Raw genomic sequence first — 19,322 nt, 5'->3', positions numbered from 1 at the left:
TTCTTCTCTCCAAGGAGAACAGTCCCAACCCCTCCAATCTATCTTTGTAACTGAAGTTTCTCATCCCTGGAACCATCCTTGTAAACCTCTTCTGCACACTCTCCAATACGTTCACGTCCTTCCTATAATGTGGCACCCAGTGTACACAATACTCCAGCTGAGGTCTAACGAGTGTCATATATAAATTTAGCATAACCTCCTTGTTCTTGTACTCTATGCCCCTATTAATAAAGCCCAGTATATAAATACTTTATTAACTGCTCACTCCACCTGTCCTGCCATCTTTAATGATCTATGCATATATACACCCCAGGTCCTGCACCCCCTTCAAAACTTCACCCCTTATTTTATATTGTCTGTTCATGTTCTTCCTATAAAATGCATCGCCTCACACTTCTCCACATTGAACTTCATCTATCACCTATATGCCCACTCCACCAACTTGTCTATGTCCTTTTGAAGTTCCTCTTTCCTCACTTTCCTCCTCACAGTTTACAACACTCCCAAGCTCTGGATCATCCACAAACTTTGAAACTGTCCCCTGCACACCCAAGATCTAGATCATTAATATATATCAGGAAAAGCAAGGGTCCCAATACCAACCCCTGGGGAACTCCACAACTAATCTTCCTCCAGCCTGAAAAATATCCATTGACCATTACTCTCTACTTCCTGTTTTTCAACCAATTTTGTATCCACATTGCTACTGTCCCTTTTATTCCATGAACAATAACTTTTCTCACAAGTCTGTCGTGTGGCACTGTATCAATTGCCTTTTGAAAGTCTATGTACACCACATCAACAGCATTACCCTCATTGGCATTTTCTGTTAACTCTTCAAAGACTCCAGAAAGCTAGTTAAACATGATTTCCCCTTTAGAAATCCATGTTGGCTCTTCCTTATCAACCCATATTTTTCCATGTGACTATTAATTCTATCCCAAATAGTTGTTTCTAGAATCTTGCCCACCACTGAAGTTAAACTAAAACAAAAATACCTGGAAAAACTCAGCAGGTCTGGCAGCATCTGCGGAGAGGAACACAGTTAATGTTTTGAGTCCGAATGACCCTTCAACAAAACTAAGTAAAAATAGAAGAGAGGTGAAATATAAGCTGGTTTGGAGGAGGGGGGGGGGGGGGGGGGGACAAGTAGAGCTGGATAGAGGGCCAGTGATAGGTGGAGATAACCAAAAGAATTCACAGACAAAAGGACAAAGAGGAGTTGAAGGTGGTGATATTATCTAAGGAATGTGCTAATTAAGGGTAGAAAGCAGGACGAGCAAGGTACAGATAGCCCTAGTGGGGGTGGGGTGGGGTGAAGGAATCGAAGAAGGCTAAAAGGTAGAGATAAAACAATGGATGGCAATACATCTAAAAATAATGGAAATAGGTGGGAAAAGAAAAATCTATATAAATTATTGGAAAAAAAGGGGGGGATCAGAAAGGGGGTGGAGATGGAGGAACCACCCCCTTTCCGATCCCCCTCCCTTTTTTTCCAATAATTTATATAGATTTTTCTTTTCCCACCTATTTCCATTATTTTTAAATGTATTGCCATCCATTGTTTTATCTCTACCTTTTAGCCTTTTTCGATTCCTTCACCCCACCCCACCCCCACTAGGGCTATCTGTACCTTGCTCGTCCTGCTTTTACCCTTAATTAGCACATTCCTTCAACACCTTTTTGTCCTTTTGTCTGTGACATCTTTTGGTTATCTCCACCTATCACTGGCCCTCTATCCAGCTCTACTTGTCCCCCCCCCCCTCAAACCAGCTTATATTTCACCTCTCTTCTATTTTTACTTAGTTCTGTTGAAGGGTCATCCGGACTCGAAATGTTAACTGTGTTCCTCTCCGCAGATGCTGCCAGACCTGCTGAGTTTTTCCAGGTATTTTTGTCTTTGTTTTGGATTTCCAGCATCCGCAGTTTTTTGCTTTCATATTACTGAAGTTAAACTGACTGGCCTGTGATTGCTGGGTTTATCCTTACAACCATTTTTGAACAATCTAGCGTATTTCATTCTAGCCCATATATGACCAGGCTTACTAAATTCAAATTAATATTCTGCTATGGTGAAATATGAACCAATGGTCTCTGGGTTGTCAGTCCAGTACCAAACAAACTCACTAGGTTACTGTACTAGCTTCAACCACTTTGTAAAAAAAATCTGCTATCTTAAAACGCGCATTACCTAACAAATTTGCAATGTCATTTCACCATGTACATGACAACATCAGGACAAAGTAAGCATGTGGCAGTGTTAGTAGCAGTAAACCTTTTCTAAAATCACAAAAAAACTGATGTTAAATTATAACAGCATCAATAAGAAGCTTTATGTGCATATAGCATTAAAGAAATTAATGTACACCTGTTTTGTTAGTTCCTTGATACCTTACTGAGTAGCAGCTCAATAAAGACCATGAGGGTCCCAGGATGAATCCTTGCTCTATGCAGAGTTTTCTGATCTAAGGTAGCAGTTGGGGACTACAATTGACTTCAGTATCACGTGTTTGAGGGTTGGTGGGTTTCAGTGGTGCTGTGATCATTACCTAATGTATCTGACAGAGAGGTGAGCACACATGGATACAGAACAAGGATAGGATCAGGCTTAATTGCAATGCTAACGCCCCTCCATAAATGTTTGCACATCACATTAAATAACTTAAAAGTTATTGTCTAGGTTCATTAATGAAAAATGGTCACTTGGTGAGGAATGGGAACTGAAATGTAACCCAACAAAGTAATAATATTTTTGGGAAAGTATTAGAGAAAATGTTTGTAAAGGGAAAAAAAACATATTTCAATAGCTACATAATTTCCTAATAATTTGGTGGGTGTGTTCTACTGCTGCAATACAATGCACTCATCTTAATGGTAGAAGTGCAACAAAAGACAGCTAAATGACGATAGTTTCTAGGGATGTATTTTTGTATAACTTTGGTAAAGCTGGTTATAGCAATGCATAGCTGAGTGACAAGATCTGATACTGACTCGTTAGATGAACATCTAACATATGCTTGTGCAAAAATGAAGATAGCGATTAGTGACTGATGTAGTCACTGTGTGCATGGTCTGTGAAACTGTACACTTAAATTAAAATGATACTGCACCAAGTAATAATGACTCAATCGCAATGCAGCATTGAGAGCGTGGACTTGATATAAAAATTGTTATCGATAGACAGTTTCCCATTGTGGAAAATCATTGCCCAACATAAACATAACATTCACATGCTCTGTGATAGCTTGAAGCATGACAATGCATTAAATAATGATAACATAATTAGTCCTCTAACTGGCAGTTATAACTCTCAGAATTTGAAAGGAATGTTACCATTCATCATCCGGAGTTACCAGCAAAATGCTATTATTTGAAGTTGCACAACATCTATTACCAGCAAGCTCTTGGGAGTAAACATTCATTATCTCACACACAGAGAATATGGAATGTAATTGACATACCATAAGGTAACATAGTGACAGACTATTTTAAACTGAGATACAATTTAGAGTACCTGTCCATTCTCCACAAGCATCCTGAAAGTCCATAGGAACAAAAAACTGGACATGTGTGAATAATTTTTAGCCCATCCACATAGTAAAGGAAAACATTTGCAACAACATAGCCTTCAAAAATGAACACAAATAACAATAATTTTGATTTAAAAACTCTTAATGCTTGGTCCTAAAACTGCATTATTGTACAAACTAACATGTCTGTCTGAAATCTTACTTCCTGCTATTTTAGCAAAGGTATTTTCATCTGTTTATTCTAAATAGGTTATAGATGTTACTGCTTTTGTATCTTCAGATTATTCCCTCATTGGACAGTAGGTTTTAGTAGTATAGCAGATGCATTACTGAACTAATATTCCAAAGTTCTGGACTAATAAACAAGTAGAGCATGAGTTCATAATCTCACCATGGCAGTTTGTCAATCTGAATTCAGTTCAAACAAATCTGGAAATAAAAAGCTGGTATCAGTAAAATAAGGGACCCATCAGGTTGTTGTAAAAACCCAAGTGGTTTATTAATGTAAGAATATCTACAGCCCTTATCCAGTTTGACCAATATATGACTCAAATCTAACAGGAACATAGTTGACTCGTAACTGCCCTCATCCAAGAATGAATTTTAAAAATGGCTAACATTGTCTTTCAAGTAACAAAGAAAGAAAATTCAGATCAATATGTTAAATATTCACGTCATTGTTCTACACCATAATTTTATAGCCTAATGTTTTCAGACATTTAATCTTTTTCAGAAATAGCTCCATCTATCTCGGTACTCTCATGCCCAGTAAAGGCAAGCCATATTACGAACTTACAGTCAAGGCTTCAAAGAAATGGGACAGAAACTATCAGAGAGGCTGCTGCAAATCATGTGACTTTTGACATTTGGACTGGAGACAGTATCAAGTGTCTGACGAATACCTAATTAAATATGGACATTGATAAGGGTACTTCAGAGCCCTTTATGGAATTCACACATCTCATTGTTTAAGGATGGGCCAACACCTAAATACCAGTCTGGAGTTTCCAGACTGCCTGTCTCCATGTTTCAAACTGGACAAAAAGGAAGATCGAAACTCAATGGTTGCTATCACCTTCCCATTGTAACATGATGGCCTTCCCAATCCAAACCAGACTGGATGGGCCTCAGAAGTGTTAACCGAGTGGTTATGTGATTGAAACTAGTTTCAGGGACTGTATCTTATTACCCCACAATATCTATCAGAATCATCAGTCATCATCCAGTCTGAGGGCAGAGTCATCCCAGATTTGCCCTAAGTGCGGTAATGGGCGGGAAAAATAACATTTTTCTTACTGGCCGCAATGGCGGCTTTTCATGCCGGTTTGTCCCAATCCCGCCTCATCAATCATGCATTCCTGGGAAACATGCTGTTTCGATGCTGGGTGGGCTCTTATTCACCTCCCATGCCATCACCTCACCTCTCCCTCAAGCTGGGTGCCGTATTTAAAGTGTAGTGCGCACACTAAGTGTGCGTGCACACCTCTCGGTGCTTCCAGCCCAGGACTGCTGCAAAGAAGAAATGGCCCCAAAATGCAAGAAGACTGCAGCACCCTGGTTTAATTATCTGTCTCTCAAGCACCTTTTGGATGCTGTGCAGGCCCGCTGTGATGTCCTTTACCCCTGCTCTGAGTGAAGATCAGCAAGCAAGGTCACCAATCCAGCATGGGAGGCAGTGGTAGCTGTGGTCAGCGCCAATACCCTGCAAAGGAGGACAGACACCTAGTGCCACAAGAGGATGAATGGTCTCACCCATTCTGCCAGGGTAACTCACTGTTCTCATCACTCTCAACTCTCACACTCACAAACCCATCACACATCCACAGGGTTCTCACAACTCAAGGGACAATGTTATGACCGATGCAGTTGGTAAAGCAGAGTTATTTAAAAATTCCAGAGGGAAACTTTAAACAACTGTCATAATCTATAATTTTAAGTGTTATGTTTGAGATGCGACTCTAAATTCAGGAATCAGACCATCTTGAGGTTTTACATTAAACTAATTAAAACATTTTATTAATTTACACAGGTTATAAATATATATATATATATACATACACATGGCTACAAATTACTACTATCATAACTTTTAACAAATTCCCAAACTAATCTCCATTAAGGCAACAGCAACCCATAGGCTTAACCAAACACCAGGCAAAGCATTTTCACCTTATGAATTCAAATTCGTTGGGCCGCTATTTAAGAAGGGTTGTAGAGATAAGCCAGGGAACTACAGGCCAGTGAGTCTCACGTCAGTGGTAGGGAGAATATTGGAGAAAATTCTGAAGGAGAGAATCTATCTCCACTTGGAGAGGCAAGGTTTGATCAGGGATAGTCAGCATGGCTTTGTCAGAGGGAGGTCATGCCTAACAAATTTGACTGAATTTTTTGAGGAGGTGACCAGGTGTGTAGATGAGGGTAGTGCAGTTCATGTAGTTTATATGGATTTCAGCAAAGCTGAATTTCAGCAAAGTCTCCATATGGGAGACTTATAAAGAAGGCAAATGCACATGGAATACAGAGTAATCTGATAAAGTGGATTCAAAATTGGCTTAGTTGTAGGAGACAGAGGGTGATGACAGGAGGCTGCTTTAGTGACTGGAAGCCAGTGTCCAGTGGCATACCACAGGGATCTGTGCTGGGTCCCTTATTATTCATCATTTATATAAACGACATGGTTGACCATGTGGGGGGTGGGATTAGTAAGTTTGCGGATGACACAAAGATTGGCCGGGTGGTTAACAGTGAGATTGAGTGTCTTGGGCTACTGGAAGATATAGACAGGATGGTCAAATGGGCAGATAAGTGGCAGATGGAATTTAACCCTGAAAAGTGTGAGGTGATACACTTTGGAAGGAGTCATTTGACAAGGAAGTATTCAATGAACAGCATGACACTAGGAAGTTCATCGAAACAAAGGGACCTTGGCGTGTGTGTCCAAATATATCTGAAGGTGGAGGGGCATGTTAGTGGGGTGGTGAAAAAGGCATATGGGACAATTGCCTTTATCAATCGAGGCATAGATTACAAAAGTAGGGAGGTCATGTTGGAGTTGTATAGAACCTTGGTGAGGCCACAGCTGGGGTATTGTGTGCAGATCTGGTCGCCACATTATAGGAAGGATGTGATTACACTGGAGGGGGTGCAGAGGAGATTCACCAGGATGTTGCCTGGAATGAAACATTTAAGTTATGAAGAGAGGTTGGATAGACTTGGGTTGTTTTCGCTGGAGCAGAGAAGACTGAGGGGCGACCTGATCGAGGTGTACAAGATTATGAGGGGCATGGACAGGGTGGATAGGGAGCAGCTGTTCCCCTTAGTTGAAGGGTCAGTCATGAGGGGACATAAGTTCAAGGTGAAGGGCAGGAGGTTTAGGAGGGATGTGAGGAAAAACCTTTTTACCCAGAGGGCGGTGACGGTCTGGAATGCGCTGCCTGGGAGGGTGGTGGAGGCAGGTTGCCTCACATCCTTTAAAAAGTACCTAGATGAGCACTTGGCATGTCATAATGTTCAAGGTTATGGGCCAAGTGCGGGTAAATGGGATTAGGTAGGTAGGTCAGGTGTTTCTCACGTGTCGGTGCAGACTTGATGGGCTGAAGGACCTCTTCTGCACTGTGTGATTCTGTGAAAATGAGGTTCTTTTCACTGTGGAGCCAGTTGGAGGCTTGCAACTGCCCTTTGGTGTTACATTGCCTCTGCTCTGCACACTCGAAAACTACTGAAGTTATACTTACAATCACTGATTGAATTCAAATTCTCATTGTCTCACCAGTCTCTTTGAACATTACCTTTTAACAATGAAACCCCATTCATTGACCAAATTTTATTAGTAATATAAACAAATTGCTTGGTAGCTTCTAGAAAGGCATCAAGTTTTCACCCCACTTCTTTAATGCTCTATTCAAAAAATGCAAATACACTCTACCTCCCTGTTTACATCTCAAACCAGTACACATCAAAGCAGCCAAACTAGCTGACTTTAATCCAATTAAGACACACCTGCAAACTAAACCTCTAATTTAAAAGAAAAAATATTATATACATTAATAGCTTCATGACAGACAACACCATTAACTCTCACACACACCCTCATATCTCTATCAGGCTCATATCCTCTTGAGCTCACATCCTCATCCTGTCCATGTCTCTGCTCACCACACAAACATTCCACGCAGTGCTATGTGTCCTGTTCACACTCTCTCCATTTGTTTTCATGCAGGAGAAGCTGGCTCAAAGCAGTAGGAAGAGGTCCCAGACCAGGAGTGGAGTGGCCCACATTAGGCCCCTCAATCACTTTGAGGAGCGTGCCATCGTACTGACTGGTGAAGATGTGAACAGTACCTGCAGCGACGGTTAGGTGGGCAGCAAATGCCCATGTGAGGATCCTGCACCACATCATCCCTCTCTCAACGCAAATGTGAGTGCTCTCTCTCCTGCTTTTCACTCTGCTAAGATGTACTAATTATCTCTACTTTGGTTCACAGGCAGCTCTGCCAAGCGACTGACACCCTCAGCCACCCAGCCCTTCAGCTCCATTCAGGTCCTCATCTCCAGCCAAGAGGACACCTCCTCCATTGAAGAGCTGGAAATAAGCTGCCTGGAAGACCTGTCACAGCGCTTACCCACACCCTGCACTAGCGCAGAGGCACACACCTCAGTGGGACCTAGATCTCGATCAGGCTCGGGTTCACAATCTGGTGGTCACGTGCCCGCAGCAGGAGGAGGCAGGTTCGGCCGAGCTCCCCGACACTCGGAGGACTGCTGGGGAAGAGGCATCTGTGAGGTCCGAGTCAGATGATAAGCCTCTGGATCCAGCCTTCCAACTCATTGTGGAGAGACAGCAGAAGGCAGGGGAACATTATGCAGAGCTGTTGGAAGTCCTGAACACAGTGGCACGCGAGTCAGAGGAGTGCATCCGCCTGTTCTCTGATGAAATGGTGCCCACATGTGCCTGTATGGAGGCCTCCATGGGAAGGATGCCAGATGCCATGAAGACTCTAGTCCAGCAGAATGCAGAGGTGTGCGCAGATCTGCACTCCATTACAGTCGCCATGGGTGAGTTCCTGCAGTGACAAAGCAAGAGGGAAGCGGGGCACCTCGACATGCCTCCAGATGCTCCTTCCCCACAAAAAGTCAGGCCGGGGCCCTTGGGCGCCCGAAGGGAGCAGCAGCAGCAGCTGGGCACCCCTGGGTCATCCACTCAGGAATCTCAGAGGCTGTCTGCTCCCTCTGAGTCCTCTTTGCCTGTGGCCCCCTCAACCTCATCCTCTGTCACCACAGACAGTGCAGCTATCCCACAGGAGGACAGCCAAAGCAAGCTGGGGCCCTCAAGGCCTCGGCTCTCCAGAGGACCCATGCCGACGTTATCAGAGGCGAGAGGGCCAACCATTACACAGGCTTTCTCCGCCCCTGCTGTGGATGTCAGGGCAGCACCTAGAAGCCTACGGCGTAGAAAATTTAAGAAGTTCTGATAACAGGTGATTGCACGGATGAACACATTTTGTCACTTTACAATCTGGAAATATACGCACTTTCACTGAATAATGTGTAATGGTGTCTTTCAGCTTCATTGACAGGCTTTGCAGGTCCTCTCACTGCATCCCCCCCGACTAGCAGTTCAGCTGCACACAGACAGCCCATGAGTGATTCTGGAGGGAGAAGTGTGTGTGTGGCAGGGCCTATCGGAGCCTCATGCAAGCACTCTCCCATGCACGCAATCCTTCCGTCATCACACTCATCTTACTGTCTTGAGCATTTTCATTGCTGCCTGCTGGGGTTCATTTTCAGCTAAAATCTGAGCTGAGCTGCATCTCCGCCCACCCACTGATCAAACTCCCATGCAGCACCTGTTCTCACCCACCATAAGTCTCCTTTCACTTTTGATTTAGCCTGCATGGTAGTGATACAGTTTTTCTTGAGGTCTCCTGTCCTTTCCCCTCCCCCAGTCACCCATTTCCTTTCCTCCATCACTATCGGCCACCTGGCATCCCCTTCCACCTTCCCACCCTCATCTACCAGCCACAACCCTTTTCTTTCAGGGATGTCCAGGAGAACGTGCACGTTCCCTACCTTCCTGAAAATCCCGCCCCCATCCACGTTGACCTCCCCAACTTTCCCCTTCCCACCCCCAGGGACCCTGTCTGCTTCCAAATCCCCACCAACCACCTTCGCCATCCCTTCTACTGATACTGTTGCACACACTCCCATCCTACCACCTCATTTTGCCCTCAGTGATTCTCACCATTCCCTCATACCACACTCACCATCAGTTCACTCCCCAGGAGGCAGTCATTGACTCCACAGACCCCTCCTTTGCATGTTCACCTGCACATCCCCCCCCCCCCACTCTGGACTCCTTCCCCCCTTGGAACCCCTTCCCCCCTTGGGACTCCTCTCCCCCGGACTCCATCCCCCCACTGCCCCTTAGCCCTTCCCCCACACTGACTCCTTCCTCCACCCTTACTCTTACCCCTCACCGGACTCCTTCTTCCCCCTGGACTTCTTCGCTCCCCACCTCCCAACCCCACCGCCCCCTGACACCTTTGCTCCCCGCCCCCCGCCAACTTCATTTCCCCGCTACCACCACTGACAAACCTTCCTCTCCCAGTTGAAACCAGATCTTCCTCTGTAGCCCCAGGACATATTTCTCTCCCAAACACAGCTGGACTTTCATCTCCACCCCCCCTCCCCCTTGACGATCATCTGTTGTAGACCATGGTCAAGACACTCAGCAGACCCTCACAGTGACTTTCCACCTTCCATGAGCAGCTTCGTGGTGGAGCCATGTCCATGAGAATCCATACAGCATGCAATGGACATTCCTCCAGGGTGCTGTTGCTGTTGGGCTCCAGCATCTTCTGCTCCTTGGATGTCTGCGATTTGAGAAATTCCCTGATGGTAAGTCTTGACTTCTGCATGTCACACTTCTCAAATAATGTTCTGCACCAGCATGTTTTCCCGTCGACATGCTCAGATGATCCAGTGTGGGGGGTGATTCCAGTAAGCTTGGCTTATAATGATATGCAGTTGTATTGCAATGAAGTTCCCGATGTATGATGACCGAAAATACGGCCCATCATTGACGGACAGAGCGACGATTGCAAACTGGTTTCATGATGTCCTAAAATCCATTTTTGGCCTTATTGCCATATTGTCCGCTCACCCCGCCAGAGGGCACGGAAAATTCCACTCTGAGAACCAGACCCTGAAACAAGCTGCAAGTCATCAAATAGCCAAAGTACTTAACCTGTTCCAGTTTCAAAGTTCACCTGCAAACCTACCTCCTAGATATCTGACTACAAGGAACCTCTCAATGTGCTTATGAACCCTTCACTTTACAAGACCCTCACCTCAACTTTAAAACATCGAATCCATTCAAGAAACCACAGGCCTGCCACATGGGGGACTGGAAATCGTAAATCGTGAATTAACTGTGATCTGCAGAAGTGCACTATCTTTAGCTGTCTCCATTCTTCCTTTGTGCATGTGCGCGTGTGTGTGTCTGTGTGCATGCCCGATGCCGAATGTGTGTCGTTGCGTTAACTCGAGGTAGGCAATGTGAGAATAAATAACCTTCTGTACTTTTAAAATCACAAAAGCTTGCTGTTGAATTATTTAATAGGAATACACAATCCAAGGGTAAGAAAAGACACACCTCTTTCCATACAAAACGCACAGATTATTGGCAGCAAGAGAGCAAATAAATTCCGTCCGTGACAGTATCCATCTCCTGACCCAACAATATGTCATCACTAACTCTCTTATGTACCCTCACAGTATCGCTACGTTCTGACTGCACAATCAGAAATATCAGAGTAGATTTTACAAATTCAGGCCATGGAGACTCATGCATCAGGTGCATACTCAGCTATGGAAAATCTTTCAGGACTTAGTGAACTCTACAACCAAAGTCCTGACGTGACTCCAGGCACTCAGAACTCTGCACTAAAAAGTATGAATCTTAAAATCTATTCTATACATGCATCTCAGATTAAGGGTGGGATTTTCTGGCACCTGCGGGCATTGTCGCGGGCAGCACGGAAAAATTTGGAGAGCCGTTGACTTTTAACAGCTCTCCAGATTTTCCCATCCTGCCCATGATGATGCCCACCAGCGTCAGGTCAGAAAATCCAGTAACACTCAGCACGGCAGGAGCCCAATCAGACCCTGCACTGGCTAAGCTTGGCAGCCATTGACTGCCTCATCAATGTACAACCGTGAATGTGTAACATCACCTAAGCGTTCTATGATACAGTAATTGTGATTTTACTATTTTGTGACAGTAACAGCCCTTGATGAGAAACCTTTTGGAGTTCCTTGCTGCTTATGGGATCACCCTCATTTTCCTTACATTACAAAGACTATATTTCAAAAGCACATCAGTTTTCAAGCACTTTGGGAGATCCTAAAGTTGTGAAAGGCATTGCATACAACAACAAGTTGTATTTATATGGTGCCTTTAATACAATAAAACATCCCAAAGTGCTTCACAGGAGGCTTATAAAGCAAAATTTGACACCGAGTCATGTAAGGAGATGTTAGGTCAGATGACCAAATGCATGGCCAAAGAGTTAGGTTTGACATAGTGTCTTAAAGGAGGAAAGAGAGGCAGACAGGTAGAGATCTTCAGGGAAGGAATTCCAAACTTTTAGGTGCTGATAAAATAATTGAGTTTTGAAACACTTGGGGCAGGACTTGGGGTGCGCATGCGCCCGATTGGATGTAAAATAGCACGGGATCATGCCAGGCGAGCGTCCCGAAGTCATTGCGCACTCGCCTGATATTATGGTCGGCGGGCGCACGCGAGAGTTGGCAGTGCACCCGCTGACAATTATGAGGCCTATTAAAGCCATTAATTAATTAATTGCTTTTTTTTTCGCTTCCCCGGGCAAATCAGCCAGGCAGCCTTTGGATTTTTGAGGAAACCTCATCCAAAGGTGGGATGAGGTTTCCTATAAAAATTTTTAAAAAAAAATGTTTGGGCAGAATTTTTATCATCAACATGTTTAGGTGATTGATTCTTATGGGTGGAAACTTTTTCTGGGATTTTAAGGTCGTTATTTAAAGGTTTAAAATTTTTCAGCACCTGCCTTCAGGGAGCTTTCATTGTGTGCTCCCTCGAGGCTGCGCTGACTTCAGCGCTCGCTCTCCTCCCACCCCCACCCCTGCAGTGCTAAGCCTTTCAGCGTGTGTTTCACACTGGCTGGCTGTTAATTGGCCAGCCAGAGTGAAATCGCGGTCGGGGGCCAATCACAGGCAGCAGGCCATTTCTGGGCCCGTTCGACGACCTCAAAATCCTGCCGCTGAAATTGTTTCTTGAATCCTTTGCACATGTGGAGAGCTGGGCATGGCTTGGTAATGAAAAACAGATAATTCCACCTGTTAACTTGGCCGTCATTATAACGTTCTGTCACAACAAATAAACACGCAATAAATCAAACTCCCAGGACTGTTTTCAAAGTAATCCTTGATCCAACATGGCACAGCCACTCTATACTTACACAAAAGACTTCTAACAACTCTCCTATCATTGATTGACAGTGAAGTTTCATTGCCCTTCCCAAGAATTAGAAACTTTCCTACATGCTGCAGGCTACACTCCTTAAGGGCATACATCACATGTATAAATGCAATGAAAGACAGATTGGGTGGCTCAGTGAAGCAGTATTTTCCAGCAGCAACATGGCGTAACATGGGATGGTAGGATTCGGAGGGAAAGGGAGTGAGGAAGGAAGCGCTCCTCAATTTCACCCTCCTTTCCCTTCCCAAGATTACCCACACACAGATCATTTGCACTCATATCTTGTGCATCCATTTTGAAGCGTAAAATAAAAAAAGGTTTAGAAAAGGTGTATAAAGCACTTACTCATGTGACGTAACTGACTGCATAGGACTGTGGGCTGAAGGAGACACCTCATTGATGCAGTTATTTAACATATCAAACTCTTGCTCGCATTTTATCACATTCATCATCATGGGATCTTGTTCAGCAGAATTAAGTAGTTGACCTACTCAACAGAAAACAAATGAGCTGTTAGTCAAAAACTGAGTTTTTAAGGCACATGGTAACATATTGTGCAAGAAGGGCCGGCTCTTAATATTCAGCGGTAAGCAGCTTTGCATCGAATCTCACATTACTTTAATGTTAGTTACTGGAGTTTAGTGACAGTGAATGAACAGCAATATATTTCCAATTCAGGATGGTGTCATTCTTACTCACTTCCTCGTGGATGGTTACAAAGTTGTACGTGCTGTTGCCTGGAAAGATGTCGGGTGCCAGGAATCGCGCATTGCATAAGAGGAGCTAAGAAAGGAAAAGAAATATAAAAAAGGTGAAATACTCAAGAACGCAAAGGATGCATCACATGCGAATTTCAATGTCAATTAATTTATATGCAAATTTTAGCTGTTTTTTTTCCTGCTCTATCCTGTGCAAAATCAGGTGAGATAGTGGCGAAAATGGTGGGAAAATGCTGTGCAGAGATCTTCCATCACCTCCTAGCCCTGTTCCCTATTCTTCTCCCTTGTCCTACCATGACTGCCACTCCTTCGCTGACCACTATATGCAAATACTGGCTGGGCTGGGGCTGGGGGTGAATTAAGGACCGGCTCTTCCATCCCATTTCTCTCCCATCCATTTCTAATATTGTCATCCTCAGGACTGTCTGGTGGAAGGTTCTGGTAGACCCAAGGTGGAGGTAATCATGGCCCTGACGTGTAGGCATTGTGGGAAAAGGCCTCCTCACTTCCAATCATGACCCTATGCAGATACCTTTGTAGGCCTTGGTCTCTTTGTCTCTGTAAGACTTAAAAATATGTAGCTCCTGCCTTTTTCAGGGGCTTTCTTTCCCCTTAAGGCCACTCATTGGTGCTGTCACAATCTATCCACAGCAGCACGGCTTTAATTTCCTCTTTAACCATGCTGGGCTAGCTTGTGGTGCTGGAAATCTCACTGGAAGAGCACTGTGCATGGCTAGATCCAGAAAAATTGTGTCAGGGTAACCAGGGGAATTGGAGGAGGAGTGTGGAAGGTCTGCACTACTGTGACCCCACCACTGGGAAAAATTCCAACCTATAATGCAAATATACTTCATCAAGTTTTTAATATCTTTGGGAAATGAAATAATATTAAATCATTTTGAAACAAGTTATCTCTTTAATTGCCAGCTTGGTTCAGTCAGGCACTCTCACCTCTGAGCCAGAAGGCTATGGCTTTAAGACCTAGGACTTAAACAATCTAGTCCAGCACTTCAGTTCAATACTGAGAGAGTCCAAATTATCAATACTCTCATACAAACTGCAATGAAATCATTAGTGCACACACCAACATTAAAAAGGGCAAAGTCTGTTCACCCTGTAGACTTCTATGACCTGCTCAGATAGTACAATGTAGTCCCCAGTAAGTGCACTTACCTTGTTGATTATTTCTCATCTCGTCCTTTAACATAGTGGGGACCATTATAGGCTGCGTGTACACGACAGGTTGTACTACCACTGGGTGAATAACCGAGTACAAGCCTGAGCCTGGGATGCCTGAGCGGGATAACAGTGGAGCTGTAAGCACTGTGGGGATAGTTAGCGGCATGCTGATGGGAGGCTGAGGTGACCTCTTATTAGGTGAACTGGAGCGTGATATGTTCATTGTAGGAGATGCAGAAGTTAGCATAGTCATTGTATAGGGAGAGGAGGGGGAGCTTGACATATGCGGAGAGTGCCTTTTGTTCAGTGAAAGATCGACTGGTTCAATTTGGCTTCCATTAGCCTCTAGCGATTGAAAATGTCCACTGTGGCAGCCAGGTGAGTAAATGATGCTGTGCTTATTCTCAGGTTTAATATCGTTCTTTATTCGGACTCTATACCCTTGTTGGAATGGCTGTAAGAAAAGGATGGAGAATTATTAGAAAGAAGTTTAAAACTACAACTCTGAAATCACTCAGTTGGATCACTCCAGTTTTTAGCTACTTTGACAATTTGTGAAGGAGTAGTGATATGTCTGCATTTCACTATGCTGAGTTATAGTTATCTGTGATCGTGGAATATATTCAGGAATTAGATTGTTTAATTTGTTTAATAGCATGATTAATAATGGCACTGTGTAGCTGAACCATATACATTAATTTCTCAGTCTGTGTGAACTAACTGATTTCAACTTTGACATCAATAGATAGGGTCACTAAAATTGACCTCAGTGCTTCTCCAAACAGTAAATGATGTCAAAAATGTATTCATAAAGTTACTTCTTCTTTAAGCTTTTAAAAACTGAAAGTAATTTCCACTTCTTAATGTACACACCATGTAGAGCATTGATCCTGAAATTACACTATTGGGGTCTAAATTTATGAATGCCTTAAAGCATTCATCTGAAACCTCTCTCTCCACTATGTTAAAGGAGATGTTACCCATTTCTTTTAAACACAATATTTCCAATAAAGTAGGGGAGAGAGGGATTTCAGATAAAGATATTAAACATTCACCGGTTGAAGTTGGCCATTCGCTGGCAATGAAGTTTGTCACATCTGAACTTTGAAGTGAAACTTCAGCATAAGTTCAAGGATGAAGGGAATGATTTGAATCCTATCTACCAAGTGGAAACCGGATGGGTGGGCAGTTAAAACTCGTCATTACTTACCCACCCCAGAGCCACGGGAGCTGACAGATTCTGATGCTCACTTGCTCGCTCTGCTCTCCTGAACAGCCAGCAAGGACATCTGTCAAAAGCATTTTGGATCTTGATGATGTCATCTGGACCCACCTGCAATTTTAACTCAGGGGCTTGAGCGGAAAGTGACTGTGTATTTCCTGCCAGACCAACCCAGCGGAGAAGAGGATCAGGGCTAGAAGAGACCTCCCGAAGCTCAGAGGAGCAGGAATGCTCCTCCAGGGACTATAAGGAGAAAAAAATACATATGAATGTTTACCAATTGGCAGATTCAAGCTTTGAAAAAAAGAGAGCAACATATGTCTGAGATTTTAGAACAGGTACTCAAAGGTTAAATTGGATTTCTTGAGTTTAAGCCAAGGTTTCTTGAGGTAAAAGAAAACGTCCCTGAATTGTGTCCCAACAGTATCTTAGGGTATGAAAAAATGCAATTACATTGAGGCTTGCTGCTAATACTGACGTGAATAGTGGTCTTTTAAATTGGTTTCCTCGAATTATGTTATTACCCCAATTTGCACTGTAATCATTATATGGAGAACTACTACTAGAATTCAGAGGTTTGAGGATATGTACTGGATTCAAATTGGAAGCTAAAAATTTAGAGTAATCTTACACGTGAAATTAGATGTGTCACATTAACCCAATAGGAAACAGGTGCAATGTGACTACAACAGAACTTCACCAGACCTGGGGAGTGGGCAGCACAGTGGTTTAGCACTTACAGCAGCTGAAAATCTAAAACATCCCTTCATTCGCTAAATTTAAAAAGATGGAATAAAGGGCAATTAAAGTTAACTATATACAGATAAAGAGCTATTAGAATGAAGCAAATGACACAATAAAATGCAGCTGAAGAGTCTGGCCTTTCTTTGAAGAGAAGCTGTGTTCACATGACGTGCTCACACGTGCTGTTTTAAGTTCTTGGCCTTCCACACTATTTTAATGAAGATCAATGGAAACTCGAGAAAGAGCACTTCATTTTTTGATTAGGCACTTTGCTGCCTTCCAAGCTCAACAATTCAAATCATAATCATTACTCCCACTTTTTCAGGCAGCAGTAACTGGTAATGATTCAACTGTTGTCATTTACCATTCCTCTTCATCCATCTTTTTGTTTCTTTACTTGTTCCATTACCACCCCTTTTGCCTTGTTTCCTCATCCCTTTTGTCATTTAATCTCACCTGCCCTGCACCCAACACAGATCTCCCCTTTTGTTCTTTCCTCCTCTGCCCATCCCACCTTTCCCTGACTCTGTACTTGCTTTAATCCTATTACATATCTAACTATTCCAGCACGGAGGAAAGGTCATTGACCTGACCGGAACTCTGTTTCTGTCTCCACAGATACTGCCCCGCCTGCTGAGTATTTCCAGCTTTTTATTTTAGATTGCCAGCAGTTTATCAGACACTATAATGTGATGACATAAATCACAGGAATGTGTTATTGCATCGCAACAATGAAACAAATTGCCGATATTTATGACCATTGGGTTGAAAATGGCATGACTGTGCCAGTTGTTATCTCTTCTCAGTGACTGAGACATTGCTCCTTTCAGAACTGAATGTTGTCATGTTAAAATACAGTCTGGTAGATTGCCAGATTTGTTGCTCATTTGCTTTTTGGAATGACTGATGCAATTTGTAGATGTGAGGAAACTGATAAAGTAAATGATTGCAAAATGTTTTACATAGAACTGGTGACAAATTGGGTTTTTTGAGAATAGTGTCTAAGAGTGGGGCAACAAAAGGTTGAAGGTCATTCGGACTTGAAACGTTAACTCTCCGCAGATGCTGCCAGACCTGCTGAGTTTTTCCAGGTACTTTTGTTTTTGCAACAAAAATTAAACTGGCTATGTTGTCCAGTTTTTTTTCTCTTTCATAAGATACATCCAGCTCCTTGATCACAAGAAGAGGTCCTCGTTTCCTCAGGTTCTTTATATGTTTGCCTGTTTCCTACATTGCAACTTCGGAAAAGTACATCATTGGCTGTGAAGTGCTTTGGGACATCATGATGTCATGAAAAGACGAAAAATAAATGCAAGTCCTTTCTTTCCTTGCTTCCTTTTTTCCTTCCCAGAGGAATTCCAAGAATCTGTGTGGCTCCAAGTTATGTGACTAGATTCTCAATCAGATTATTTGTCAAATATGTCAGCATTAATTCATGTGACTGTCAATTCAATATTTTAATCTGTTTTACATCTTTCTCCTGTTGACATATATTGGCTGCTTTTGGATTTTCTGAGCAGATGGTTATCCTACTGATAAAATCATTGTGTGCACGCAGCGTGTTACTGAGCTCAAACATGACATTGTGGGGAAACACCGAGCTGAGCTCTTTCCCAATTTCACGGGAAGAGGAAATTCTCAGTATGATCACTATGGCCTATCTTCATAAGGTTCTTATGGACTTAATTAATTGCAGCAATGACAGCAGAAAGGGAGAAACTTCCTTTTCCTTTTACTCAAAAATTAGACATGCCACCAAAACTGTGTGTTGCCTACACTTGCTAAACCTCAGTGCTGAAAGTGTCAAAGGTAAGGTATTAGCCAGGGAACTTAACCAAACTTATCATCACATAAACCTAACTTTTGTCCTTTTTGTAAAGATATTGATAGATCATGTAATAATAGTGCCAAAGGTGAAAGAAGTTTTTTTGGTGAAAGAAGTGAAGGGTAGAAGAAATGCTAGCAGGAGTTTCTCATTTATTTTTCATTTGATTAAATAGGTGTTTTTCCCCTATCCTGTTCATTCCTATCTAAAATATACTGAATAATTTGTAAATTATTCTGCCTCCCATGCACAATTACTGACAATAGTGTTTTTTCTTCATCATACATTGCTGAAGAATGTAATATCTACATGAACAGTGGAACCTTCAATGAACAACACTTTAAATATCTGCCTTTCTGCAAATTTTCTTCAATATGCAAAGCTGCACCAATTAACTCAACCAATACTCAAATTCTTCCTGCTCATTAATAGGTACCTGAGAGATTTGAATTTTATCCCTCTGCCTCCCCAATTTAATGCGTCATGGAGTGCTTTATTGATTAACAGCTGCCTTGCCTGTGCTGAATGGTCATGTTGAGCTATGTTGAATGTGAAACCTTCATTCACATGAAGGTACTCTCAA

The 19,322-nt window shown here is 43.0% G+C and overlaps 1 protein-coding gene across 4 annotated transcripts in view; it reads right to left on the bottom strand.

Moving 5' to 3' along the window:
- LOC144683193 (Krueppel-like factor 3) overlaps positions 1–19,322 on the bottom strand; it is an 84,669-nt gene that overhangs the window by 18,082 nt on the left and 47,265 nt on the right. For 2 of the 4 annotated variants that reach the window (XM_078546162.1, XM_078546156.1), the window contains exons 4-7: positions 16,159–16,413; positions 14,943–15,402; positions 13,750–13,833; positions 13,396–13,537 (exon numbers count right to left, since the gene is read on the bottom strand). In XM_078546162.1, coding sequence (XP_078402288.1) covers positions 13,396–13,537; positions 13,750–13,833; positions 14,943–15,402; positions 16,159–16,413 — 941 coding nt within the window. The remainder of the gene's footprint in view (positions 1–13,395; positions 13,538–13,749; positions 13,834–14,942; positions 15,403–16,158; positions 16,414–19,322) is intronic. The other 2 variants (XM_078546166.1, XM_078546174.1) reach the window with 2 other exon arrangements.

The sequence above is a fragment of the Cetorhinus maximus genome, chromosome 1 (genome assembly GCF_964194155.1).
Source record: "Cetorhinus maximus chromosome 1, sCetMax3.hap1.1, whole genome shotgun sequence".
Taxonomy (NCBI): Eukaryota; Metazoa; Chordata; class Chondrichthyes; order Lamniformes; family Cetorhinidae; genus Cetorhinus; species Cetorhinus maximus.
This window is presented reverse-complemented; position numbering and strand designations above follow the sequence as displayed.